This window comes from Anopheles moucheti, chromosome 2 (genome assembly GCF_943734755.1).
Source record: "Anopheles moucheti chromosome 2, idAnoMoucSN_F20_07, whole genome shotgun sequence".
In the NCBI taxonomy this organism is placed as follows: domain Eukaryota; kingdom Metazoa; phylum Arthropoda; class Insecta; order Diptera; family Culicidae; genus Anopheles; species Anopheles moucheti.
Window position 1 is genome coordinate 24,498,489 of NC_069140.1, and position 22,083 is coordinate 24,520,571.

The following is a 22,083-nucleotide window of genomic DNA, read 5'->3' on the forward strand; positions in this document are numbered from 1 at the left end:
AAGATTTTGATTGAAATTGAAAAATAGACATTGTAAGGGTTCGGAGTAAATTGTTTACAGTTTCGGTTTTTTGGGAAGTAGCTTGAGCAATGTTATCGTTAGTTTCGACAGGTTTGACTTTCCCCGCCACGGGAGGGTAAGATCTTGCGCTGGCTTTTCATTCATTTGTCGTGGACGACGAGTGTAAACTAGTTTTGCAGCAGGGGTTTTGTCTCGTGGGCGGTGCATAACATTTCCAATCCATTTAGGGTCTGATTTGTTTACAAACAGTTTTATGATGGTCGTGAGCAATCATTCCGACTGTCTATGCAATGATTATGCTTCACATGGGTTGATGCGTTTTCCGTGGTTTTCTATGACCTACTTTTTCGTTATGTTACAAAATTTGATGTTGTATGATGCTCATTTCAGGACGGAGTTTGTTTAAAAATGTGTTGTTCAAATTACCCAATTAATGTCCCAAGATCTACTACTGTTTCGTTGTATAATCCTCTAATATCTACTCTAAGGCTCTAGAATTCTTCAAATATAATTTACCGTACGATTTTTTAAATTATCATAGGACCTAGGCCGTATATCTCATATACGTTAAGGATGTCAATATTACATCTTATAGATATTTTTGCAACCTCTTCTTTATTAAAAGTTCATAATTTTTAACACTGCTACTTAAATTATGTAAAATTTCTCTTCCCATTACTTATCACGCGCTGTGAATTATGCTTACAGACTGCCCAATTTGATCATAGGGTTAGAGGGTTTGCCTTCCCTGAAGTTAAAGTTACCTGGTCTTCAATATGTACCATACTCGTCACTTTACTACTGGCATAGTTTGCCTTCTGCCGTGTTCTCTTTATGAAGCAAAAATGATTCTTCATGAAGGTCCACTGTATAGATTTCCAGCTGTTTTACATTACGGATGGTTGTAACTCCCGCAATGATTTGACATACTTTCACGATAGCAATACAATCCGATAAAATCGATCGAAACCGAAACATGAAAGGATGCTTGTTATTTTTCCTGCACAGCGGCTACACACACTCAAAAAGGACACGCAGCATGGGTACGCCCAAGCTCACAAAGACTTCGCAGCGAAAGTACAACGGTTGCAGCAGAGTGTTACTGTTACGATAAAACCCATTATTAGCTCCAGCGCAAAGGTCTTTGCTTTGTGACCTTGTGCTACTCTCAAGATGCTTGAAAGAATTTCGAAATGCGGACACAAAGGTCAAACACACTGTGCCACAGCGGGTATCGAATGTATGAACGATGGGAAAACGGTTTTTCTCCTTCTTGAGGACGCTGAAGGTCACGGGATTGTTTACCCACCGAGGAAATGTATGTGCCCGGCTTACAACGAGAGAGTTGCAACATTTACAGCTAATGATTTATTAGGTAAGCGCTAGATTTTCGAATTGCGTTGTTGGAAATCGCGTATCCCTTAAGCGGAGGTGTACATCTTAATCCATGGTAGATAGTGGTGGACGTTGGTGTACACTCCTGGCAGGCCTTCGACACCACAGCCTCGCACACCGAGACTGACGATGCCCGTAATGTACCAGATGCCGCGCTGCATATCGTAGCTCATCAGCGGTGATCCACTGTCACCGGCACACGTATCCTTAGCCCGTTCCCCGCCGGCACACATCTGGCCCGGTCCGAGTGAGAACGACCACGGCAGGAACGTCTTCTTGCACACGTCCCGCCCGACGTACGGTAGACTGAGCTTCAGCTTGATTGGACTCAGCACATCCGTACCGAGATTGTCCTTAACTGGAACGAGATTGGGTTTGGGTTAGCAAGGGGTCACACGGAGATGGGTTGTAATCCCTACTCACAGATGTCCGTACGACCCCAGCCGGATACGCTGAGCTTTTTGCCCTGGGTAACGCCAGCTTCAAAGTTCTGCTCCGGCAGACAGATCGACCGGAGAAAGTCGGTAAATGGAGGCGTCTGTTGGATCCGGATCAGCGCAATATCGTTTTGCTGGTTGCTCGATTCCGAGTCATACTCCGGGTGCGGTATGATCGCTTGCGGCGGTAATTCGATCATATCTTCCGAGCAGTCCTTCAGCTTGTTCTCGTACACGCAGTCCGGATTGGTGTGGATGTTGTACTCCCGCAACCGGACATACTTCCTGCAAAACAAGGTAAGCGTTAGTGGCGCCGTTGCGTTTGCCAAATCGTTTAACACTTACAGCCGTCCCTTCGTTTGCTGGAAATTCTTTCCGGTCACGCAGTGCGCTGCAGTGATCACGTACGTGCGACTTATCAGCGCTCCCCCACATCCCTGCGTCAGTCCACTGTTATCTGTGGGGAGAGAAAGGTTTTATTTTTTTTTTTTGGAGGACGACTGGCGTTAGTCGATCGGATGTGATCTCTTACCACGCTCGTACAGCAACATTGCCATCCACGGGAACTCGTCGATCTCCGCCAGCTGACCGCCTCGTATTTTCGCCACGTAACTCTGAATGCCGCAGGAATCGGCATCGAAAGCGAGCCGGCTAGCGACACGGTTCTTCGGTATCATCGTGTCGTTTACATAAGGCTCACTGTAAAGGATGGCAAAGGAAGATCGAATGTGACTACTTAGTTAAAACAACTTTCATTGCTAGTAATAAAATCAGATTGTTGGAAGGTTCTCTTCTCAGACAATCTGCTCCGGCGATGATGTCCCTTATCAGTAGATGCCCTAGAACATTTAAATACTACACTCAACTCAACATACACCCAACCATACCTTCGATTGGTCTACACGGCACCCACATTATGCAATTTTGCTATTCGCTGAATGCACATGTTTGTGAGCTTATTAGCAAGTGTTCGACTTTCTTTGCGTTTCCGTGGAAGCTAATCGTACGCAGTGACGTGCAGGGTTGATATGCATTGGCGTCATTATGATGATTAATCCGATTTGACATCGGCACTGTGGGTGGGTATGGTAACGCATTTGTTAACCTTGCCAAAGGGGATCCATAGTTGAACTCTTGCGGCGTACGTCACACGGAGCTCCAGAATGTCTGCGGCAATAACATTCACGGGCAAACGACGTGCACAACTCTATCAATCCATGATTATTCATCGCGTTCCATGGTTTGGGGTTGGAAATCATTTTGTGAATGATGGGTGATAATTTTAAACAATTAATCTTCTCTCTTTTTCCCGCCTTACGCGTTGCTGTTATAATTATGAAGAACATAACTCAACGGTATTGTTTATGGTAATCAAAAAATGGAAGGCAAGACGCGTATTTGATGATTCAGTGCGATATTCGTTTGATGTTACCACTACTCCAGACGTGGTAACTTTCCTACGGTACGGTAAAGAAACTCGTTCTCTATCAATCAATCGACCGTTTTGTGCGATCTTCTCGTCGATTCTAGGCAATTAGCTTACATGTGCCATAGAATTCCCCTACGAAAAGGTTAGCGCAAAAAAAAACACCCAACCTCCCCACACATTGTTCCAACCTGCTACTAAATGATAGCCTTCTTAAGGTGTCTCTCTCTCTGATCCCTGCTTATATTCCCCTCCCGGGGGAATTCGTGAGGTTTGGGTCGATGTTGAGCAAGAACCACAAAGTAATGCTACTTACAGATAAACGTCACTGTTGCGAGGGCAGCACACGAACGGTTCCGTCTCCGATCCATTGCACTGGACCTTTTTGATGAAGCTGAAGCGTTCGACCGAACTCAGGCTGGACACGTCGTTGATCTTGCCGTAGGCGACACAGTCGCCCGGCGGCATACATGCACCCGGACCGAGCTCATTAGGAATGTCGCACAGACGCACCGAATCCCAGACGGGTCGATCATCTGCCGGAATTTGAGGGCATAGCAAAACAACAACCAAAAAACAAAAAAACAACACCGATTAGTTTTAGTTCACCGCCACCAGCATCAAAGTTACAGTTGATCAAACTTGTTGCTTCCCCAGTGAATCGTGTGCCAAAAACAAACTGGCCGAAATCGTTAAAGATTAAGCTGAGATTAAGATGACCGCTAAGCTGATGGAATGCGTCGCATCATTATACGCACGAAGGAGAAGCCAAAGCAACGCCAACATTTCGCACCACAACTTCATCCTGCAACACACTGCGCTTCGGGCGCAAAAATGGCTGAACCGGAAATGCTAAGCATACTTTTTCGTTTGCCACCGCTACGCGCCGTCGGATCGCATTGCGAGGTCGGCGATTCGCCACACTGCTGCCACCTTATGCTTACCCGTGTCAATCGCCGCACCGTACGCAACCGGCGGCACAACCGCGAACGTACAACCGCAAACCAGCAGCAGCACCACGAGCGGCATGATCTTGACCGAGACACTTGCCGTTAGCGAATAGAACGACGAGCGCGTCCGAGCAGCTGATAAAGCTTCCTTCTGCGGGGTCGGATCGGTAGCTCAGCATAATCAAAAACGGCATCGCAGTGGCGCTCACCTCGGGCGGACGTTGTTGTTGCGCGATGCTGGTGGTCGATGTGGTGATGCGAAGAGTGCCAGCATCAGCGATGATCAGAAGCAGCCGTGTCAAACACACGGGCTGCAACGTGGCTCCATTGAAAACGCTTGTCTGCAGCTATGAACCGAGCTGGGAACTTTAAACAGAGGTTGGGTTAGGGAAAGTTGGATAAACCAATTATAAATGGTTGCTCCTTTATGATAACAGTTTAGAAATTAATAGATATTTAAGAATTAAAAACAAAGTTCACTTACTTTTATGTTAAATACATTAAGATATCTACAGTTTCATCTATATCATTTACTAGCATTTTATAACTTGATTGCAGAATTTTTTTATGTAAATGAATTTAGCACACATGTAAGATTTCGTTATAGAAACACAGTTAGGCATTTTATGCACAATTTTCACTGCAAAACAGTTCATTTACGCTCGATCAAACTTTTGACAGCCCTGTCTGATACTGTGATCGGCGAGTGTCGGATCGATGTGTTTGTGCGGGAATTTCCTCGCCCGAGAATCGTTCAACAAAGTCGTTGACTTTTTTTTTCCTTGCTATACCCAGATCACCTCCCTCCGAATGCGAAGATCAGGTGCTGCTGGAGCGCGAGATCCGCTTTTGCGTGAAAACAACCTACCACCCCTACACACACACATCCACGAAACCACCCCCCCAACCCCCCGTGTTGGGTTGACGCCAAATCATAGAGACATACTGGCACTGTGGGACTCACCCGTTTGTGTGCAGTCGGGTCCGGACCGCGAACGTGTTGCTCTTTCGCGAAGTCGTGCAGAGCCTGCGCTGCGTGGATAAAACAAAAAGAAGCACTCGTAAGTGGCTGTACACATCGGTATATCCCCAATGCCGCATGTTACCGGTTTAGTGATTTTTATGCCCACTTACTGCAACGTACACACAGCAGACACACGTGGGATTGCTGGTACCTCGGCGGGTAATACCTTTATGGAAACCGGGAATTCCCGACGCCACTGACCTGTGCCAGCATGCGACGCGTAATGATGCAGAGATGGATATGTTTTCTAGCTTACATGTGCTCCGTTACGTCTGTTTGCGTGTTGCACGTAGTGATTTGAACCGAAACCGGGTGCGTAGTACGAGTGGTTTGCAAGGAACTCAGGAGTGTACTGTGCGCGGGACTCCTATTCAGACGTTCAAATGCGTAGCGCAAACGGTGGGTTATTCTAGCCTCGTGTACCGTAACAACCAACTACCAATGGGAAAGTGGACATGCCCACGTTTGGAGGAAAACCCATGCAGACAGTGATAAGTGGCAGAGAGGCTAAAACGTTGTGTAAACAGAGAACTTATCACTATTGAGCGTGGTCACAATGGAGGTGTTTATAGTTCAAATTTAACAACTTTATACTTGCCTCCTCCGGTCTCTGATAAAGATGGAGAGGTGCATGTAAATTCGATGCTAATCAATTCTCGCAATCAATGCACTTATGCAAGATCATTTGCAGATTACAAACACCGTTCACTTGATCTCAAAACAACGCAATCTGAGAGGAACACGTTGAGGTTTGCAAGTATCTGTTACACTGGAAGTTATTCGTTCCAAGCTGTTCTAGTGTTTGCACGTTCATGTTTACACTTACACTAAAGCAGTAAGAAGCATTGCCGGATCTAATGGTGAGCGGAGTAGGCGGCCTAGGGGACCACATCGTGTGGAGGGCCCCGAAAAAGAGCTGTTTTGTAGTAAAAGATGTATGGATCATGCCAGGAAGCGGCCTGAAAAGCAACACTTCAACCCTCTCCGTATGCTAGAGAAGACTCCGAAGAGAGTCACAAGGGACCTCAGGCGACCACCCCTCCCCCTTCCTCCTCAAGCCCTTTCAACCGGTTGAAAGCGAGGCATTTCTCAGATTGGATCATTCGCCCTCCACGCACCCTTCAACAATCTTCAAATTAGGAGCCCCAACTGTCATTCCGATCAGGGCCTGATGGATTGATCCCTCACTAAAAAGAAGATCATTTTACAGAGGCTTTTAAGGAAATACAAATGTCTTTATTAAACTTAATTACTATCAATATTTTTAAAGGACGCTTCGTCTGAATCCCTCCGTCTAATCTTCTTGAGGGTAGATTTAACGACGAATATTCTGCCGAATCCAGTCCAGATAAGACGACACCCTAGTGTACACACCTGGCCAACCCTCCAAGGCGCATTGATTGCCGAAAGAAATAACGCCCTCCTGTATCCAGTAGAACCGTCGCACCATCAACGGTCCACCAGAGTCTCCACTGCAGGAATCAATTCCAAACACACCACCGGCACACAGCTGCTGCTCGATGATTTCGATGTTCTTCCACTTTTTGTCACACTCCTCCTGGGCGAACACTGGAAATTGCGCCTTCTTCTTGATGCCACTGTGACCTGCACGAGCAAAACGAAAACCATTCAAGCGTGTCATTCAAATATTTTTCGAGCAAACAAAGCAGGCTGACGAATGCTTACGCTGTTGACCAGTGTGTCCGAAACCGACGGCCGTAACGTTAATATTCGGTGTGGTAGGCGTAAAGTTGTCCGGTGGAAGACACACCGGGGAAACGAAGTTGTTCATGGTGACATCTCGATCGAGACGAATCAGCGCGATATCATGGTGTTGAAATGGTCCATTTTTGTCGTATCCGGGATGAACGATTTGGGCCTCGATGCCAAAGTTCTGCGGCGGATCGGCACAGTTGTCCGCATCACCGTCCTCACAGTCCATCTCGGTGGCGGTGTTATATTCGCCGAGACGCACATTCACACTGCAAAATGAAAAGTCCATAAATCATGTCAAACATCTACACTGCCTTCATAATGCCGCGCTGCTACCCCCCGCACTTACAGTCGTTCGCCCTCGTCCAGCTTCTTGTTGGCCAGACAGTGTGCGGCGGTCAGTACGTAGCGTCCGTTAATCAGGGAACCGCCACACTTGAACGCTCGTTCGCCCTTCTTCGACACGTACTCCAACAGAGCGTACCAGGGGAACTCATCGATCGCCGTGTAATTGCCACCGATGATCCGATCCGCCAGCGTATCCAACCCACACTCGAACGCTTTCGGGTTTGGTAAGCCATCGCGCACGGCCGTCGGGTTGCGGTCCACCGTCGTTACCCCATCCGGGCAGCACATTTTTACATCCTTCGTTTTGCACTGCAGCTGCCGCAGAAAGGCTATCTCGTCCTCGTCCAACACCCGATCGGTGTTGAAGAACTCGTCCCGGATGCTTGGACACTGCTGCACCGGCATGCAAACTCCGTCGCGATGGTCCGGCGTTCGGCAAGATTCCTGCCCGTATGCAAAGTCTACGCGACCGCAAACGAGTGCCGCGAGCACAAATTCAATCCACCTTGCCATGACGATCGTTGCGGCAAGCAGAGTCAAGATCAACTGATAGCTTCTGCAACGCGCGATCGTGGGACTGCCCAGGAAGCTGCTCAAGGCGATACAGTGAAAACTGGTTGCTGACAGGCGGACTCGCTGTAGTGGTGAACCTGATGACCGTCGAAGCGATAGTTGGCATTTGGAGTTGGCGGAGGTATTTCCCATCCAGTGGCACCCATACACCCATATGAGTACGATTTGTTTGATTGTAAAAACGCATGAAAACAATGCATTAACGATGGCGATATATAATGCGATTGTGGACCTTGGCAAGGGATGCACGCCAGTAACAACATAGCACAATTGTTGAAAGTATTTGTTTTTATTGTCATGTTTATTAAAATTCGAACAGAAATTAATAACAATAAGTTGCAACATAAGATTGTTTATCACCTAAACCTGCCAACTGTTGGCCCATGTCTACGTTTGCTCTGATGGACTGGTACCCAGTGCATTATAGAAGGGAAAGCAATTAATTTATTCTATGTCATTTAAAGATCATTTCTGATCACCTACTAAGGGTAAGAGTAGAGTATTAAGGAATGTTCTAATAGACGTCATTAGAAATGCGCCATCGTCCAGATTGCTTTCACAGACTGGCATTGGGGTTTTAGTAAGACGTATTAGTTGTAAATACCTGTCTCCTACACCTATCTTAAGTCCTGTAACAATAATCCCAATAGTATGCTTTACTTGTTCGTGATCTCATTACTTCAAGGAAAAACTCCCCAGCAAACCCCCTTTCTATGCCTTGATGTTGCTTCTCACCCAAGCCATGTACGCGGGAACGTGCGTGTAAACGCCGGGCCAATCTTCCAGCCCGCACCTATTCCCGTACGACACGATCCCCTCCAAGTACCAAACCTTCTGCAGCTTCATGAGCGGACCACCGGAATCACCGTGGCACGAGTCCTTCGCAAATTCGCCTCCGGCACAGATCTGGTTGGACGTTATCGGCGAGTTCTTCGTCGCGTACTTCTCCCGGCAGCGTTCGTGATCGTACACCTTGATGCCGAGCTTCTGCTTGATAGGGCTCCGACTTCCTATAGGAACATAAATGCAGACAATAAGAGACTGTTTTCGGTTGGTGACCGGTCGCGGCGTTTGCTACCCACCCTTGAGTGTACGACCGAACCCGGTGACAAAGTTAACTTCGCCCGCCTTCGAAGGGCGGAAGTCTGCCAGCGGTAGACAAACCGGTTGCACAAAGTCAGTATACGCGATCGACCTTGCCAGCCGCACTAGGGCGATGTCGTGTGCGTGAGCCTGCTCATCGTAGTCCGGGTAAACGAGGCTCGATTCCACTGCCGCATCGATCGGTGCATCGGCACAGATTTCCTCCCCCCCGTCCGTGACGCAATCGATTTCGGTGTTGGTGTTGTATTCGCCTAGCCGCACAGCAACGCTACAAATAGTGGGTCATGTTAGACAGGATGAACGGCATACGAACGGGTTGGTCGTTACTTACAGCTTGCCCTCCTTGCGCTCAACCTCACCAACCACACAGTGGGCGGCAGTCAGCACATAACGCTTATTGATCAGTGATCCACCGCAACTGTATTTGCGTTCACCCTTCCGATTCTCGTACTGCAACAGTGCGAGCCAGGGAAAATCATCGATATCGGCATTTTCACCGCCGTATATTCTCATGCCGATGCTAACACCGCATTCGTTCTTTTTCGGATTCGGCAACAGACCGCTGGCAAGCTGATCGAGCACAGCGTCACTGGTCGGTGCTTGCGTTGTGGTGGTGGTGGTGGAGCTACCCTGCTCAGCGGTACCAGCCGGTGATGGCACGACCGGTTTGGCACCGTTACCGGGACAGCACACAAACGGTTGGCGTCCGCTGGTGGTGCCCGTGCATTGCGATTTGCGCAAAAACTCCCGCTCCTCCCAGCTGAGTATCCGCTGCTTGAAGTAGTCCAGTATGCTGTCACATTCGTAGATGGAGATGCAGCGTCCACGCACTTTCGTCGGTGTGGTACACTCTGGAAATGCAAGATGGGGGAAAACATGAAGCAGAGAATGCATCGCCTTTGGGTAATCATTAATGTCAAAACCAGTTACAAATCGTACAAAGCAAACGATTAGCGGTGTGATGTGATTTTTGACAGTTGCTCGTTATCACTGGCCCGTCCTTGATCTCCGACATTTAAAAACTTTGCAACACACGCACACACATGAACGCTCGGTATCAGCATTCAAAATGGCATTATACGCACCGATTCCGGCCATACTGCTGAGTGAACTTACAATCACACAATCAGCCACGCGATAGAGGGGCACTCAGTTCTATTTGCATCATCGCTGGGAACCGACCACCGAACGTATTTTCGAACGTTACGACAAAAGACCACAGAACAGCTGTGCAAATATCGGGTTTAACAAACGGCGCAGGAATTCGGCAAGACCTGAAATACAGGTTTACCGATACGCACGCACTGAATGCATGCGGTTCTCACAAACACCTAACGCTGATTTCAGACTTACGTGGTGGCGTTTGCTGGTGAGATCCTCCGATGTGTAAGGCGACCAGCACACACACCATAACCCAAACGGTTCGACCGTAGCTCTTCATAGCTATTCCGGCTTCCGGTACACCGTCTGTGGTACGTCCTCGTGTGCACACCGAACCGCTGTGTTAAAGGTCTTCTTCGCACAGAGCGGTACAGAGCGGCAACCCTCAAGAGGCGAGCCGGTTCAATAGAGGTGCGTTGGTAACGGTCGCTCAAAACGCAACCGACACGATCAAGCTCCGATTAGCTACTAATAACGACTTCAACTGCCAAACCAAACCGAACTCTCGATCGCCAGAAGTGATGCGAGGTTATCGTCAAACACAGACTGCCGTTCGGCTGCTGGCCGTTATTTCACAGGATGGTTCTACGCACAACGCATCCTACTGAAGTGACAATAGCTCAGAGCGGGTAATACCTCACGGGAAGGGAGACATTTTCTAAATTGTCTCTATTAGCAAAGGAAACTCCCATAAATTAAGTGAGTAAAGTTGGGGATGTACCGTGCGCTTCTAACCGAGCCGAACCGGTGGTGTGGATTGATAAGTGACTAGAACGTGAAATTGTTTTACGCGATCAGAACTCTCCTGAAATGTCCTGTAGTATCCGATGCAGCACAAACAAGCGCAAACAAGCGGAAACGTGTACCAAAAAACCGGTCTTTTAGAAATGCGACCTATCATGCACCTTGCTCATTATCCAGCTGCTGTACCTCATTTAGCAAACAAGCTAAGGGTATTGCATATTCATTACAGAAAGGTAGAGACGGGGTGTTTGTTTTGCTTTTCTAAAAACCTGCTTCCGCGTTAACAATACCGAAGAGCATTAACCAGACAAGTGCAAGGTAAACGGCGCGTACGAACAAGTGGTTGATGTTTCGCACGATTAGCGCGGTATGACTCAATGCGCACAGTGCTGTAGCGCTTCATCGTTGCAACGAAAAGAACGTTCGAATCACACGCGGTCACTGGATTGTGTTCGGACAAGCCGTTAAATCTGTGTCTAATCTAGCTAAACGTGTATGTTAGGAGGCACGTACTGCACAACATGATTTATGAATTCCTTACCGAATCGAACAAATAAGGCCAATCAAGTTGTGAAGATTAAGAGTCAGATATAGAGGGCTCAAGCTGCAGCCATGCTAAGCGATCAATGCTTAAGAATGATCTAATTTATAATTTTATATTTGTCTTACACTTCATGAGTACATAGTACATGTACGAGTTTGACTTATTTTAAACTATTTAATCATGAATTTACGACACAAATTGGGGCAAATTGTGTAAAAAAAAGCAATTGCGTACCTTCTACCACAAATTCTACCCAACAAACCGGCCAATAGACAAGATTTATGGGCTCTCGGTTTTGGGTAGCTTTTTGTTCACGGAAAACCCTCCACACTTCCCTGGGTTTATAATGGAAATGTTAACACTTTTTTTTTGCACAGCCAGCTGGAAAAATTCTAATTAGTTTTTTTTCTCACTTTTCGTTCGTTTCTTTTGGGCGTTGTTCGGCGAGGAAGTTAATTTCCTAAAAAGCACCCAAAACCAATGATTTATGTTGCACCGTTTAATCTACTTACTTCATAACACTCTTTTTTGTTTTGGGCATATTTACTACGCACACCTATCGTTTCTTACCATCGTAACTGTAGTCTTTTCGGTGGAACTGGAACGGCGGATGACGATCGCGATGGTACCCTTCGCGTTGAGATGGAAATTTTTTAGCCAACTTTAACCGTTCGACCACAGGATCGTCAGGGAAATGGAATGCTGCCGCCATTGTGAGCGCGAAAAGGAAAACCAAACATCGCGAAGGTTCCATTTCGCGACAAAAGTTGAATAACGAACCCCAAACCTGGTGTCAGACGACGTACGAAGTCAACACACAAATGATTGATAATACGACGATCGAAGCTGGTCGTGCCTTATTGGGTTGCTTTTTTAAAATAAAAGTGGTAATCCACACAAACCGGTTTGAGACGCGCGAAGATAACACTGAAATCTTTTTCAAAAATGCTAATTCATAATGATACGGGATAGCGCATGGTATATTCGCTATGTCCAAAATTTTACAGATACAATCTTATGGAATCAATTGGTAGAGTTTTGCATAAGAATGATGTTTAATGTTTCAACCGGTATGACGGAACAATAATTATGCATTTTTTTCCATTGAAATGGCTTAAACACCTCCATATTACAAAATTTATCAATTTCAAGCTTCAACAAAGCTACCGAAATATTTTCTAGATTCCTTGTCGTATAAAATTCAAAATTCATTCGTTTTACTATTCTTTGACTAATCTTTGAGCCTTAATTTGCGTTATTCTACGGCACACTGCTTATTACACTGGAATCTTTAAAATATATCTTCCACCAAAAAGATATCTTCGACCCTCTTGAACTTACGGAGGGACCATCATCTTCATCATCGTGTATGATGATGCCTGCTTGAGGTTTTGAGGAGATAAGAATTCTCATCAATCGTTGAAACATCTTGAACGTCGTGTTTATTCTCTCGCTAAAGACGCTTTGACGGATATTGTACCCCCTTTGGCGATTGGCGACTTCAAGTTGTCTTTGCTGAACAAATAGTACTGCTTTGTTTGTTGCAGGATGTTCATTACATTTTGATGAACAATATTACATGGTTGTGTACTGCGGATAAATATGGGAAAATAGCAAAGTATTTGTCGCACATCAAAATAGCCATTAAGTCTACATAGTTAAGAAAATATATCATTTATGCAAGATCTAGTGTCGGTTGATCTACAGTCAGCATCTTGTAGTAGTTATTTATGCCTCAAGATTTAAAAAGAAAGTGAACAGAGGAACTACCTTATTTCTAGACAAAGTTTTTGAATTATTTGATTAAAATCGCAGTATCCTAGATAACATTAATTATGATTAAGGTAAACAAATAGACAAGATGTTATCTTGTATCAGTTAAGTGCTTTGCTTAGTCAATGTGTATTAGTGTTATTGAACAAAAGAACACGATCTTCGAATTTGGATTAGTTCTAGATAACATTAATTATGATTAAGGTAAACAAATAGACAAGATGTTATCTTGTATCAGTTAAGTGCTTTGCTTAGTCAATGCGTATTAGTGTTATTGAACAAAAGAACACGATCTTCGAATTTGGATTAGTTCTAGGGTAAAGTGGGTTAGTTCCAGATATCAGAAAGTTTCAGACATTTTTTATTGTTCCTTGCTAGCTATTGTGTATAATTGTTTAAATTGCAATTAAATGGACCACATTTGAGGTTTGAGTGAAAACCAAGATTAATCAGTTAAATTGAAGGAATCCTGATAACTAAATCACATAACCACTTCTATACCCATTCAGTATATCTAATGGAACTGATAAACAACTGAGCAAGAAATACAAACCAGGAAATTCGAATAACAATTACTTTAAGTGTTTTCACTAATCGAAATTAAAATGAACTTCGCCCGTTTATCACATATCACACACGTAAGGGCTCAAACAAGGTTCTATCCCATCTTTTGCATGGAACGGATTGGTTGAGCCTGTCATCCCGAAAGGATATGATCAGATAATGCGAATTTGATTACCACCCTGACGGGAAGGCATTTTGTAACATTTAGCAAAGGGGAACATTATCTTGTTTTGTTTTACCTAGATAAATAATCACCCATCGAGAAACCTCACGTGACGCTCATAAAATTCCCCAAGGATCTTTGCTCCAAAACACAGCATTTGTTGGGCACCGTACTCCCATTCAGCGTGTTTCGCTTGCGTTACCACTGCTCAGCTTATCACATATCATCGTCAACCGTGCGAAAGGGTGCAACGGTATTACTCGCGCACTTGATTGTTTATCTATGTCTATTGCCAGTTTTTATGATTGTGATTTATACTGAGTCAATGTTTTATCCACCGAGAACCTTTCTCAAGTGTACTTGTTGGCTTGTTGGAACAGTGGAAGAAATGGGTGCACTTGTCGTGCCATGGGTAACGAAAGAGAACAAACTTTCTCCCATGTTCTGATGGGCCACGGGGTGATCGTGGGAATTGTTTCCTTGCCGCCATAAAACGGTCGATATGTGGAGGGTGCACATTAGGGTTGGTTTGTAACATATTAAGGTTTCCAGAGGGTGGATGATGTTAGAGCTCGAAGGCTTAAGCGCTCGGGGTTGAAGGGGTTTTCGTAGGCAAGATTAATCAGGATCCACTTAATAAAAAGTCCTCGGTGGATTTGGAAGAATAGCTGAAGACGTCCTTAATCGGGAATTCTACGTTTGAAATGATACTCTCGCATGCGTTAAAATTTGAATGAAACCATCCTTTGACAGGAAGTGCAGCAAACACAAAAACGGATTGTGTTTATTTTTTGTTTTTTGAATATTGTCTCACGTGGCTTAAAGAAAGAGTTGTCCCACGCTGAATATCCCCACGAAATCCGTACCCGTTTGCTGCTTATTTCATCTTTACGACAAATCACAACGAGCTCGAAACAAATCCTGTCACTTTCACCAGATCGCATGCTGCGTGACAATTACACTTTATTTGAGCGACTTCTGGCGCGAGTGGAATTAACGAAGAAAAAAGATTCAAGCTCTGCTTGAATACTCATTAGAAACCATTAAAGTTACGTTTCTATTTTCTGGCCTTTGTTTTTTTTTTTTTGGTTTTTGCTTCATTATGAAAAGGAATATTTACAAGTTTTAACGAAAACTGCCCCGGGTGCTGTTAAGTGCTTTGGAGCGTTTCCGTTTTCCATCGAGAAGCGGTAATCTATCATAATTTCTGCACGCGTTACTGCCACCCAGCTAGCAGCATACCAACCGTGGCCGGAAAAATGGAAAATTATGACGACACAATTTTCCACCCTCTCCACCCGGCACCACACCATGGGGCGTAATTGTTTGTAGGCCTATAAAAGGGTTGTGTCGTGTGTCTCGGTGCAGGCATTGAGCGAGAAGGATTTTTTTTTTCTTTCGTCCACGCTCATTTACGCCATTCGCCCCCGAGGGCAATAAATAAGATTTGGATGGGAGAGAAAAAAAAACCCGTCGGATATCCTGCTACAAGTTTCCCAGCTATCCGACCGGTCCAGATTGGGGTTTGTTCGAAAAATCAACTTGTGTACTTGCAGTCGGCCAGTCGGCCCGACAGAAGAACCCTTTCAATTGTACTGACAACCGACGAAACGGGTGGCGTCACGAAGAAAACAATGTATCATTCATTAGTAGGCGAGTTGCATTTCGGCTTGCTGGTTGCTGGAAGCTAAACAGCTTCTGCACACGACACGAGAACAAAAATAAAAAAGCGAGAAGACACACAATAGGCGGGCCCAATAGGAGGCAAAAAATTTAACAACTCACAGCAAAAACTCGGAAAAATCACAAATTGGGAAATCTTGTCGCGTTTTCACAATGTTTTGCTTTTGCACCGCTTTGAGCGCTATCCTGCGGCCATGCACGTACCCGGTACACCATTTGCAACCGAACGGACAGGGCTCCGGCATGAATTGACTCGTTAAATATTTAGGTGTAATTGGAAAAATAATTAAAGTTATGGTGGCCGCCCCACCGACCGACAGCTCAACCCGTTCTGCCCGACGGGCGTCAAGGGTGGGTCCCGTGACAGCGTGGGTTATGAAGCATAGTAACATTGAGTGCTGGTGAAGGATGCCGGTAAAAGCAAAAACTGCGCTTAATCCATTTATACAGATCCCATCGTTTGATCGAGCTAGCAAGTTGATATCCCTTGAGAGCTGTGTGGAGCATAGTTGTATACTAAGCGATGTGAGCTCCATACGAGCTGAATACCGATTTTTATGCATTTCGATTTAACCGACCGACACGGTGGGCGTCCTGGTCTGTTTCTGAATTATTGTTAAAGGATTGACACTGGCCTTAGAGTGCTAGAAATCAAAGACCGGCCTATGTGCTGTTCATATCCCGGAACTCCCCCGTTCCCGCTGAGTGATCCGGACCCGGCATGGCGGGGTAAAAGGACGTACGCAGGAACCGAGGACCGTCGTTTTTGCCGACAAACCAGCAATAACAATAAATAAATATAAAAGGCGTACCGGTTTTTGGGCAGTTTTTCTTCCTGTTGTTTTTTTGCTGGTTGTTGTTTCGTTGTTGTTTATTTCTACGAAACATCTTCACAATGGCCCACGTGGTGACCGACAGTGGATCCTTCCGGCCATTTCCCGGTGGCGAGAAAAAAGGAAACGAAGTAAAAAAAAAAAGAGTATATATTAAACACTCGCTCGCAAGGGAGCACCAGCGCACAGCAGGATGGTTTGGGCTTTTTGGGTTGCGTTTCCGGCGGCAGTAAGACAGAATATACGACTCGGGTCACTGGGGGAAACTTTACATGAAAATCACGGGCTGCACTGGTCAGAGGTTGTGGTTTACGAGTCGGTCGGTGCACGGAGCTTGGGTGGATTTTATGAGATTTGCTACAAATGTAGCATAACCAAGGCAGATATAAAGCGAACAGCGGGAGACGCGGAACGCGCAATGGGCTTGGTTTGGGGGAAATAGGAGCGGGGAGGGTAAGGCGAAGCCGAAGGGGGGGGACATTTCCTAGGACGATTAGAATTTGGCGTTCCCGATTGAAAGGGGAGCGAACACGAACGGAAAGGGTTGGTTGGGGGTTGGTGGATTGACTGATGGTGTTGAGTGATAAAACCAGCGCTGATAGGATTTCGGTGTGGTTTTGGAAAAGATGGTTTAAGTATGAGTAATAGTGGAAGTTGAGATTGCTTTAACCAGCGTAGATAAGTAACTCAACGTGCTGTAATGTAAACCTAGAATAGAGATCACTGTAGCGGTGTTACCTTCGGAGCGATCCGCACTGTAGCTCAATCCGATGGAGCAATGTATGCCGCGTTGCATAACTTAAGGCGGAAAACTAACGCTGTAGTTTTGCTCGATCTTTGAGCTATTCTGTTGATTTAATTGTGATCATGCATCGTTTATTACTGCAATTTTGCAATGATTCACTTTAAGATATTATCATTTTTAGTAAGAATTGTTGTTGACTCTTTTCTGTCGATCGTTCCGATACATTTGTCGTCGGATAGAACTTTCCGGAAACTTTACGTCATAGAAAAGAAGTATTTCATTCGTTCAGGATGTAATTTTCAGCAAAGTAATATTAAGTTTTACTGTCGCACATTTGCAACAAAAAACAAACGAATCTTGTTTTTATCCCCTTTACTCGGTTATTCCCTAATCCCACTAACCTCAATATCCTGCAATTGCTCAGAATGGCTGTATCCGACCATCTTCATCCCGACCCTTGCATGCACAGAATTGCCTTGCCCGATTCCCTGCAGCCAAGCAATCTCATGACACTCATTTCGGCACCCTCAAAAGACCGATTAAGTAAGCACACCTAAGGGCAAGGTGTGTGTGCCATATCCTTTGACCAACCGCTGGTACCGCTTCCAGGAAACACTAACCCCAAAACTCGGTGTAATCATTTCAAGCCTAAACCCGTCGTACACGTTTGTCCCCTGCCTTTTTTTCCCCGAGGATTTTTGTGTGTTGTTAAGTACAGAAATCTAGCAACAACTTATACCAAAAAAAAAGACAACATTCCAACATCATCCCTACTCGGGGCCGAAAAGTCCTTAGACCGGTGGAAATCCAAAATCAAATGCATGTGTGTGTGTGCCGTGCAATGGGGAGGGGGGGGGGGGGGAAAAGAAAAACGAGTTTCTCGAAATTTACGCAACACGTTCTTAATCTACATACGGCGCATAAAAAAGCGATAAAAGAGCAGTTTGTGGTAGAAGCGGGAAGGATGCTGAAGGAGATTTTCACAGGCAGCGTGTTGTTGTTCTTACGGCAAGGATTGTCGGCCCTTACATTTATGGCTAAAGAGTCTCCGGGCGGCTGCGATAAGAAAACTCATGCCTATACCCCCTGGAGGAGCACAGTTGAACTTCATGCAACAACTTCATTTTGACGCGTTATTTATGGTGAACTTTGAATAAATTACGATACGCCAGGGTCATTCGGCGGTGTCGGACGATTCAGCACGTGGATGGAACGGGTCTGCGGGCTGTCTCTTGTTGATTTTCCTACAATTTTCCTCGATCGATAGGCTTGTGTTTTAGCAGCGTAGGTAATTCACATGCTGTAAGGACCTAAAGCCATCTCCTCATCAGCGTTACCATCAGCGTCATCATCGATATCATCGATGTCATCGTAAGGACATAAAAAGAAACATAAAACTAGTGCAATCGACACAATCGCCTTTTGTGGTGTGTCCCTCCGACATCTACGGGACGGACTACCGGCGCCACTTACCCTCGTGTGGTGGACGATTTTCGGCGAAGAAAGTAGAACATTAATTTTCACTCCACCACGGGTTACTTTGTGCAAAACCGCTACCACTGGCCAAGTACGCTTCCGGTAGGCCAAGCGCGTTGCAGAAAACCGATTGCGCCCTTCAGCCGGAAACTTTGTCCATTTCCCGTTTGCATGTGGAATAAATCATAAAAATATCCCAAACACGTCGTCTGACCAGTCTGCTTCTAGTTCCCCTAGCCTGTGGGATGGAATGTGGGATGATTTTTTGATGCCGCATGGATAAGGCTCAAGAGGGACGAAACGGTACGGTAGTTACCCGATGGTTGCGTCTCTCCGTTGTTGCGATTGTCAAGATAAAAGGACGGAAGTTGAGCCAAATTTCCTGTTGTCGCATGTGGTATAATCGAACAGGGTGCCTTTCCACGGGAAACGAAATTGGGGTGTAGAATTAGGTCACCAGCGTTGAGTAAATGTTTTTCCATCATTGGTGAAATAATAAATGAATATCGACACCATCAATCAGCAGGATTGATATGGGTGACTTTTGGCCAGTACAATGCGTGCGAAGGATAATTATTTGTTTATTCGCTTGCTCTCGATAGAACGTTTTGGGTTTAATTAAGCCCAATAAAATAATAAAATTTTACCCAAAGAGATATTAATTTGGATCTATGTAACGAGTCATGCAATCAAAGGTTTTTTTTTAAATCTTTTGTTTTTTTAAATTTTTACTAGTTTCCTTGACCACTTAATTAGTTCCTTTGCTTTTTAAAATGTATTAAATAAATCTGTGTTTATATTTATTTGTACAGGCATCCTTTACTAAGCGTTAGTTTCTTAGTTAATAGATTAGTAGTTTCTTTTAATTATTCTGGTAACGCCAAGCTTCTATAAGTAACTTCTACAAAATTATCTAAATCTTATAATATCATCGACATAAGTTTAAAATGATTTTGTAACCCAAAAACTAAACTATATTCGATATAAAAACGCACAGCAGAATGAAAACAAGCAGAATTCTCCCCATCTTTTCCAAAATCCAGGTGGTGCACAATAACATAAAAGAACAGCAAAACAAGAAAATGTTCTTGCTCCACTCCAATTACATAACGCATGCCTTTCCGGCGCAGCCTTTTCCGCCCATGTTAACACCGTGCTAGTGTGAGTGTGTGCAGTGTTATGCTGTTGTTGTTTTTGAACAGCACTTAAGAGGCGCCTCAAAACCCACGGTAAGTCTAAACTTCTTTCTTTTGCTTTTGCTGCTTACGGTTTGGCAATCCATCAAGCATATTTAGGCGTTCATTTTGGGCTGTAAATATGCATATGCTGTCGGGAGTACAAAAGGACCAAATAAACAAAGAACACGAAAACTACGCGCTACGTTAAATGCGTTTCGGGGAAAGAACGTTTTGCCAAAAGTAGGTCTGTGTGTTAGAAAAACACCTCACGGAAATTAGGATGTGGATGGTGTGGGCAGCTGCTGTTCCCGGTTGCCTTCCCCGTCGCACCGATCGCTGCACCACACCACAAAACCCCCCATCCAGGCGTAACCTGATCGTGCAGGCTGCTCGGTGTTCGACTGCTTGCATGATCCTTGTGCCGGTGTGGCATTCGCTTCGTGGTTGCGCCACGTTTCGTTGTCATTTTGCTTTTCTATGCTGCTTTATGCGCAGTTTTGTTTTGATCGTAATCATTATTGCTTATTTTGTGTGTTTTCTCCAATGGTTCGTAGGATGTGATGTAAAACAGGGAAGCATTCTTGCTTTTTTAGCAATCTAAACAACCCAATTTTACCACGGCCAAACAATAACAACAGAGCCAACCAGAAAGTAAAGAAGTAAATATAAAAACAAAGTTAAAAAAATCAAAATCAAAAACTCAAAATGTTCTTCGTGTTGTAATGTAGCGTCCTTCTATTAGTAGTAGTGTGATCATTAATAAGCGATAGGGTGTTGTATCAATGGAAGAAAATTTATTCCATTTCTCTTGCTAATGTTAAACGTTAATCATCGTTCTTTAGAAAAATGGAATGTTGTTTTTATTTCCAACTAGTCTTTTAGGGGGAATTTGGTAAGATTATACTTATTTTTAATGAGCTAAGTGGCACTAATTAATGTCACATTTCTTTTAAGTATTTGTTGAATAATAGAAAACATAAAAAAGCCATCAGACTAAACGCTGAAAAAAGGTCTAAGATTTTTAAACCAAAAATAAAACTGACCCAATGAAATGCTTAAACGTAACATTTTAATAAAAAAAACTGTGGATTCATATTTGACCGACCTAAACTCTGTATTTGGAAGTACTCTAGACTTTGTAATTCTTGTGGACAATTAAAGAGAACTCAGGTCCAAATAGAGGACAACCAGAACGATAAGAGGAACGATCGATCAACGAGACTTTGGAATACGATTCACAAGATACGATAAGATATCCCATGGAGTCCACAAGATGCCTCAAAGAACTAGGAAAATTTTGAATCCTAGGGCAACTACACAATACTGATTGCAAGGCTTGCTATGTTGGACGATAAGGCTAGCCAACGAAGCTCCACGATGATTACGAGTTCAACCTCTACCTCCGACAGTGAATTGAAAGGAAAGACATTTTTATTAAAATGTTAGTAACACTTGAAAAGTTACTGATTTAATACAATAACAGGAAATTAAAAAATCGTCTACTACTTCACAACTCCACCTTGGTTAGCATTAGTTCGAAATAGTCTTGAAATGTTAGTCTGCAGTCTAAATTAACACCCTATTCATGTGTAAAATTTGTGCGGAGCATTAAGAGTTAAAGTAGAAAGATCAGAGACGAAACCTGAATCGGGTAGAAAGATCTTCAGGGTGCCGGCATAAATCAAAGTTTTCCGCAAACAGAGAATGACATCGTCGGCTATATCGTCGACTGAAGCCGAGGAACAGTATAAGACCTAGGATGCTGCCTTGCGGTACCCAATTCGCAGAACCATGCTCAAAAGTTTGAAGGGTTGTAAAGTTAGTTCAACCTTCTTCACAAATCCTTTTTTTTTTGAGTAAAATAATGTTAATTTTGTTCGGACGATTTGTGCCGCTCGTAAAACAGGACGATCGATCGCTAAATCTATAATTTATAGTTTATAAACATCAGAGTTTCAGGTCACTTTGAGCAGTTGTTGAGGTGTGGTAACGAAAAAAAACGAGGATGATTTATTTCCTTTCGATTTCGAATCGTTTTATGTATGATGCGTTGGGATGGTTCAAATCATAAACTGTAAAATATTTCCCTTGCCTAATGAAAGGCCTACAGGTAAACAAAATCTTTATTATGGATTGGTAAAAAAATCGATTCGATTGTCTGATTTGATTGGGTTTTATTATTCAACAATATTTGGCACTCTTCTATTCGCAATCCTTATCGTGCTGAT

General features: G+C 44.3%; 2 protein-coding genes across 2 annotated transcripts; both read right to left on the reverse strand.

Moving 5' to 3' along the window:
• Positions 1 to 674: 674 nt before the first annotated feature.
• On the reverse strand, positions 675 to 4,308 carry LOC128303685 (CLIP domain-containing serine protease B8). The gene is made up of 6 exons (XM_053040731.1): positions 4,224 to 4,308; positions 3,596 to 3,815; positions 2,386 to 2,552; positions 2,199 to 2,310; positions 1,840 to 2,138; positions 675 to 1,774 (listed from the first exon to the last, which is right to left on the reverse strand). Exons 1-6 carry the CDS (start codon positions 4,306 to 4,308, stop codon positions 1,443 to 1,445), a joined length of 1,215 nt encoding a protein of 404 aa, XP_052896691.1. The 3' UTR covers positions 675 to 1,442.
• Positions 4,309 to 6,487: 2,179 nt separating this feature from the next.
• LOC128299415 (uncharacterized) lies at positions 6,488 to 10,500 on the reverse strand. Its single transcript, XM_053035375.1, has 7 exons — positions 10,345 to 10,500; positions 9,323 to 9,842; positions 8,970 to 9,259; positions 8,605 to 8,897; positions 7,316 to 7,950; positions 6,940 to 7,235; positions 6,488 to 6,858 (listed from the first exon to the last, which is right to left on the reverse strand). Exons 1-7 carry the CDS (start codon positions 10,430 to 10,432, stop codon positions 6,569 to 6,571), a joined length of 2,412 nt encoding a protein of 803 aa, XP_052891335.1. The 5' UTR covers positions 10,433 to 10,500; the 3' UTR covers positions 6,488 to 6,568.
• Between the last annotated feature and the right edge of the window lie 11,583 nt (positions 10,501 to 22,083).

What these genes read in the sequence shown, in the direction of transcription:
- LOC128303685 (XM_053040731.1), bottom strand. Translation starts at nt 4,308, where the DNA reads ATGCCGCTCGTGGTGCTGCTGCTGGTTTGCGGTTGTACGTTCGCGGTT. An exon ending in CGGTGCGGCGATTGACACGG is followed by an intron (nt 3,816 to 4,223) that starts GTAAGCATAAGG and finishes AAATTCCGGCAG; the next exon opens with ATGATCGACCCGTCTGGGAT. An exon ending in CGCAACAGTGACGTTTATCT is followed by an intron (nt 2,553 to 3,595) that starts GTAAGTAGCATT and finishes CATCCTTTACAG; the next exon opens with TGAGCCTTATGTAAACGACA.
- LOC128299415 (XM_053035375.1), bottom strand. Translation starts at nt 10,432, where the DNA reads ATGAAGAGCTACGGTCGAACCGTTTGGGTTATGGTGTGTGTGCTGGTC. An exon ending in TCACCAGCAAACGCCACCAC is followed by an intron (nt 9,843 to 10,344) that starts GTAAGTCTGAAA and finishes TTGCATTTCCAG; the next exon opens with AGTGTACCACACCGACGAAA. An exon ending in CGGACACACTGGTCAACAGC is followed by an intron (nt 6,859 to 6,939) that starts GTAAGCATTCGT and finishes TTGCTCGTGCAG; the next exon opens with GTCACAGTGGCATCAAGAAG.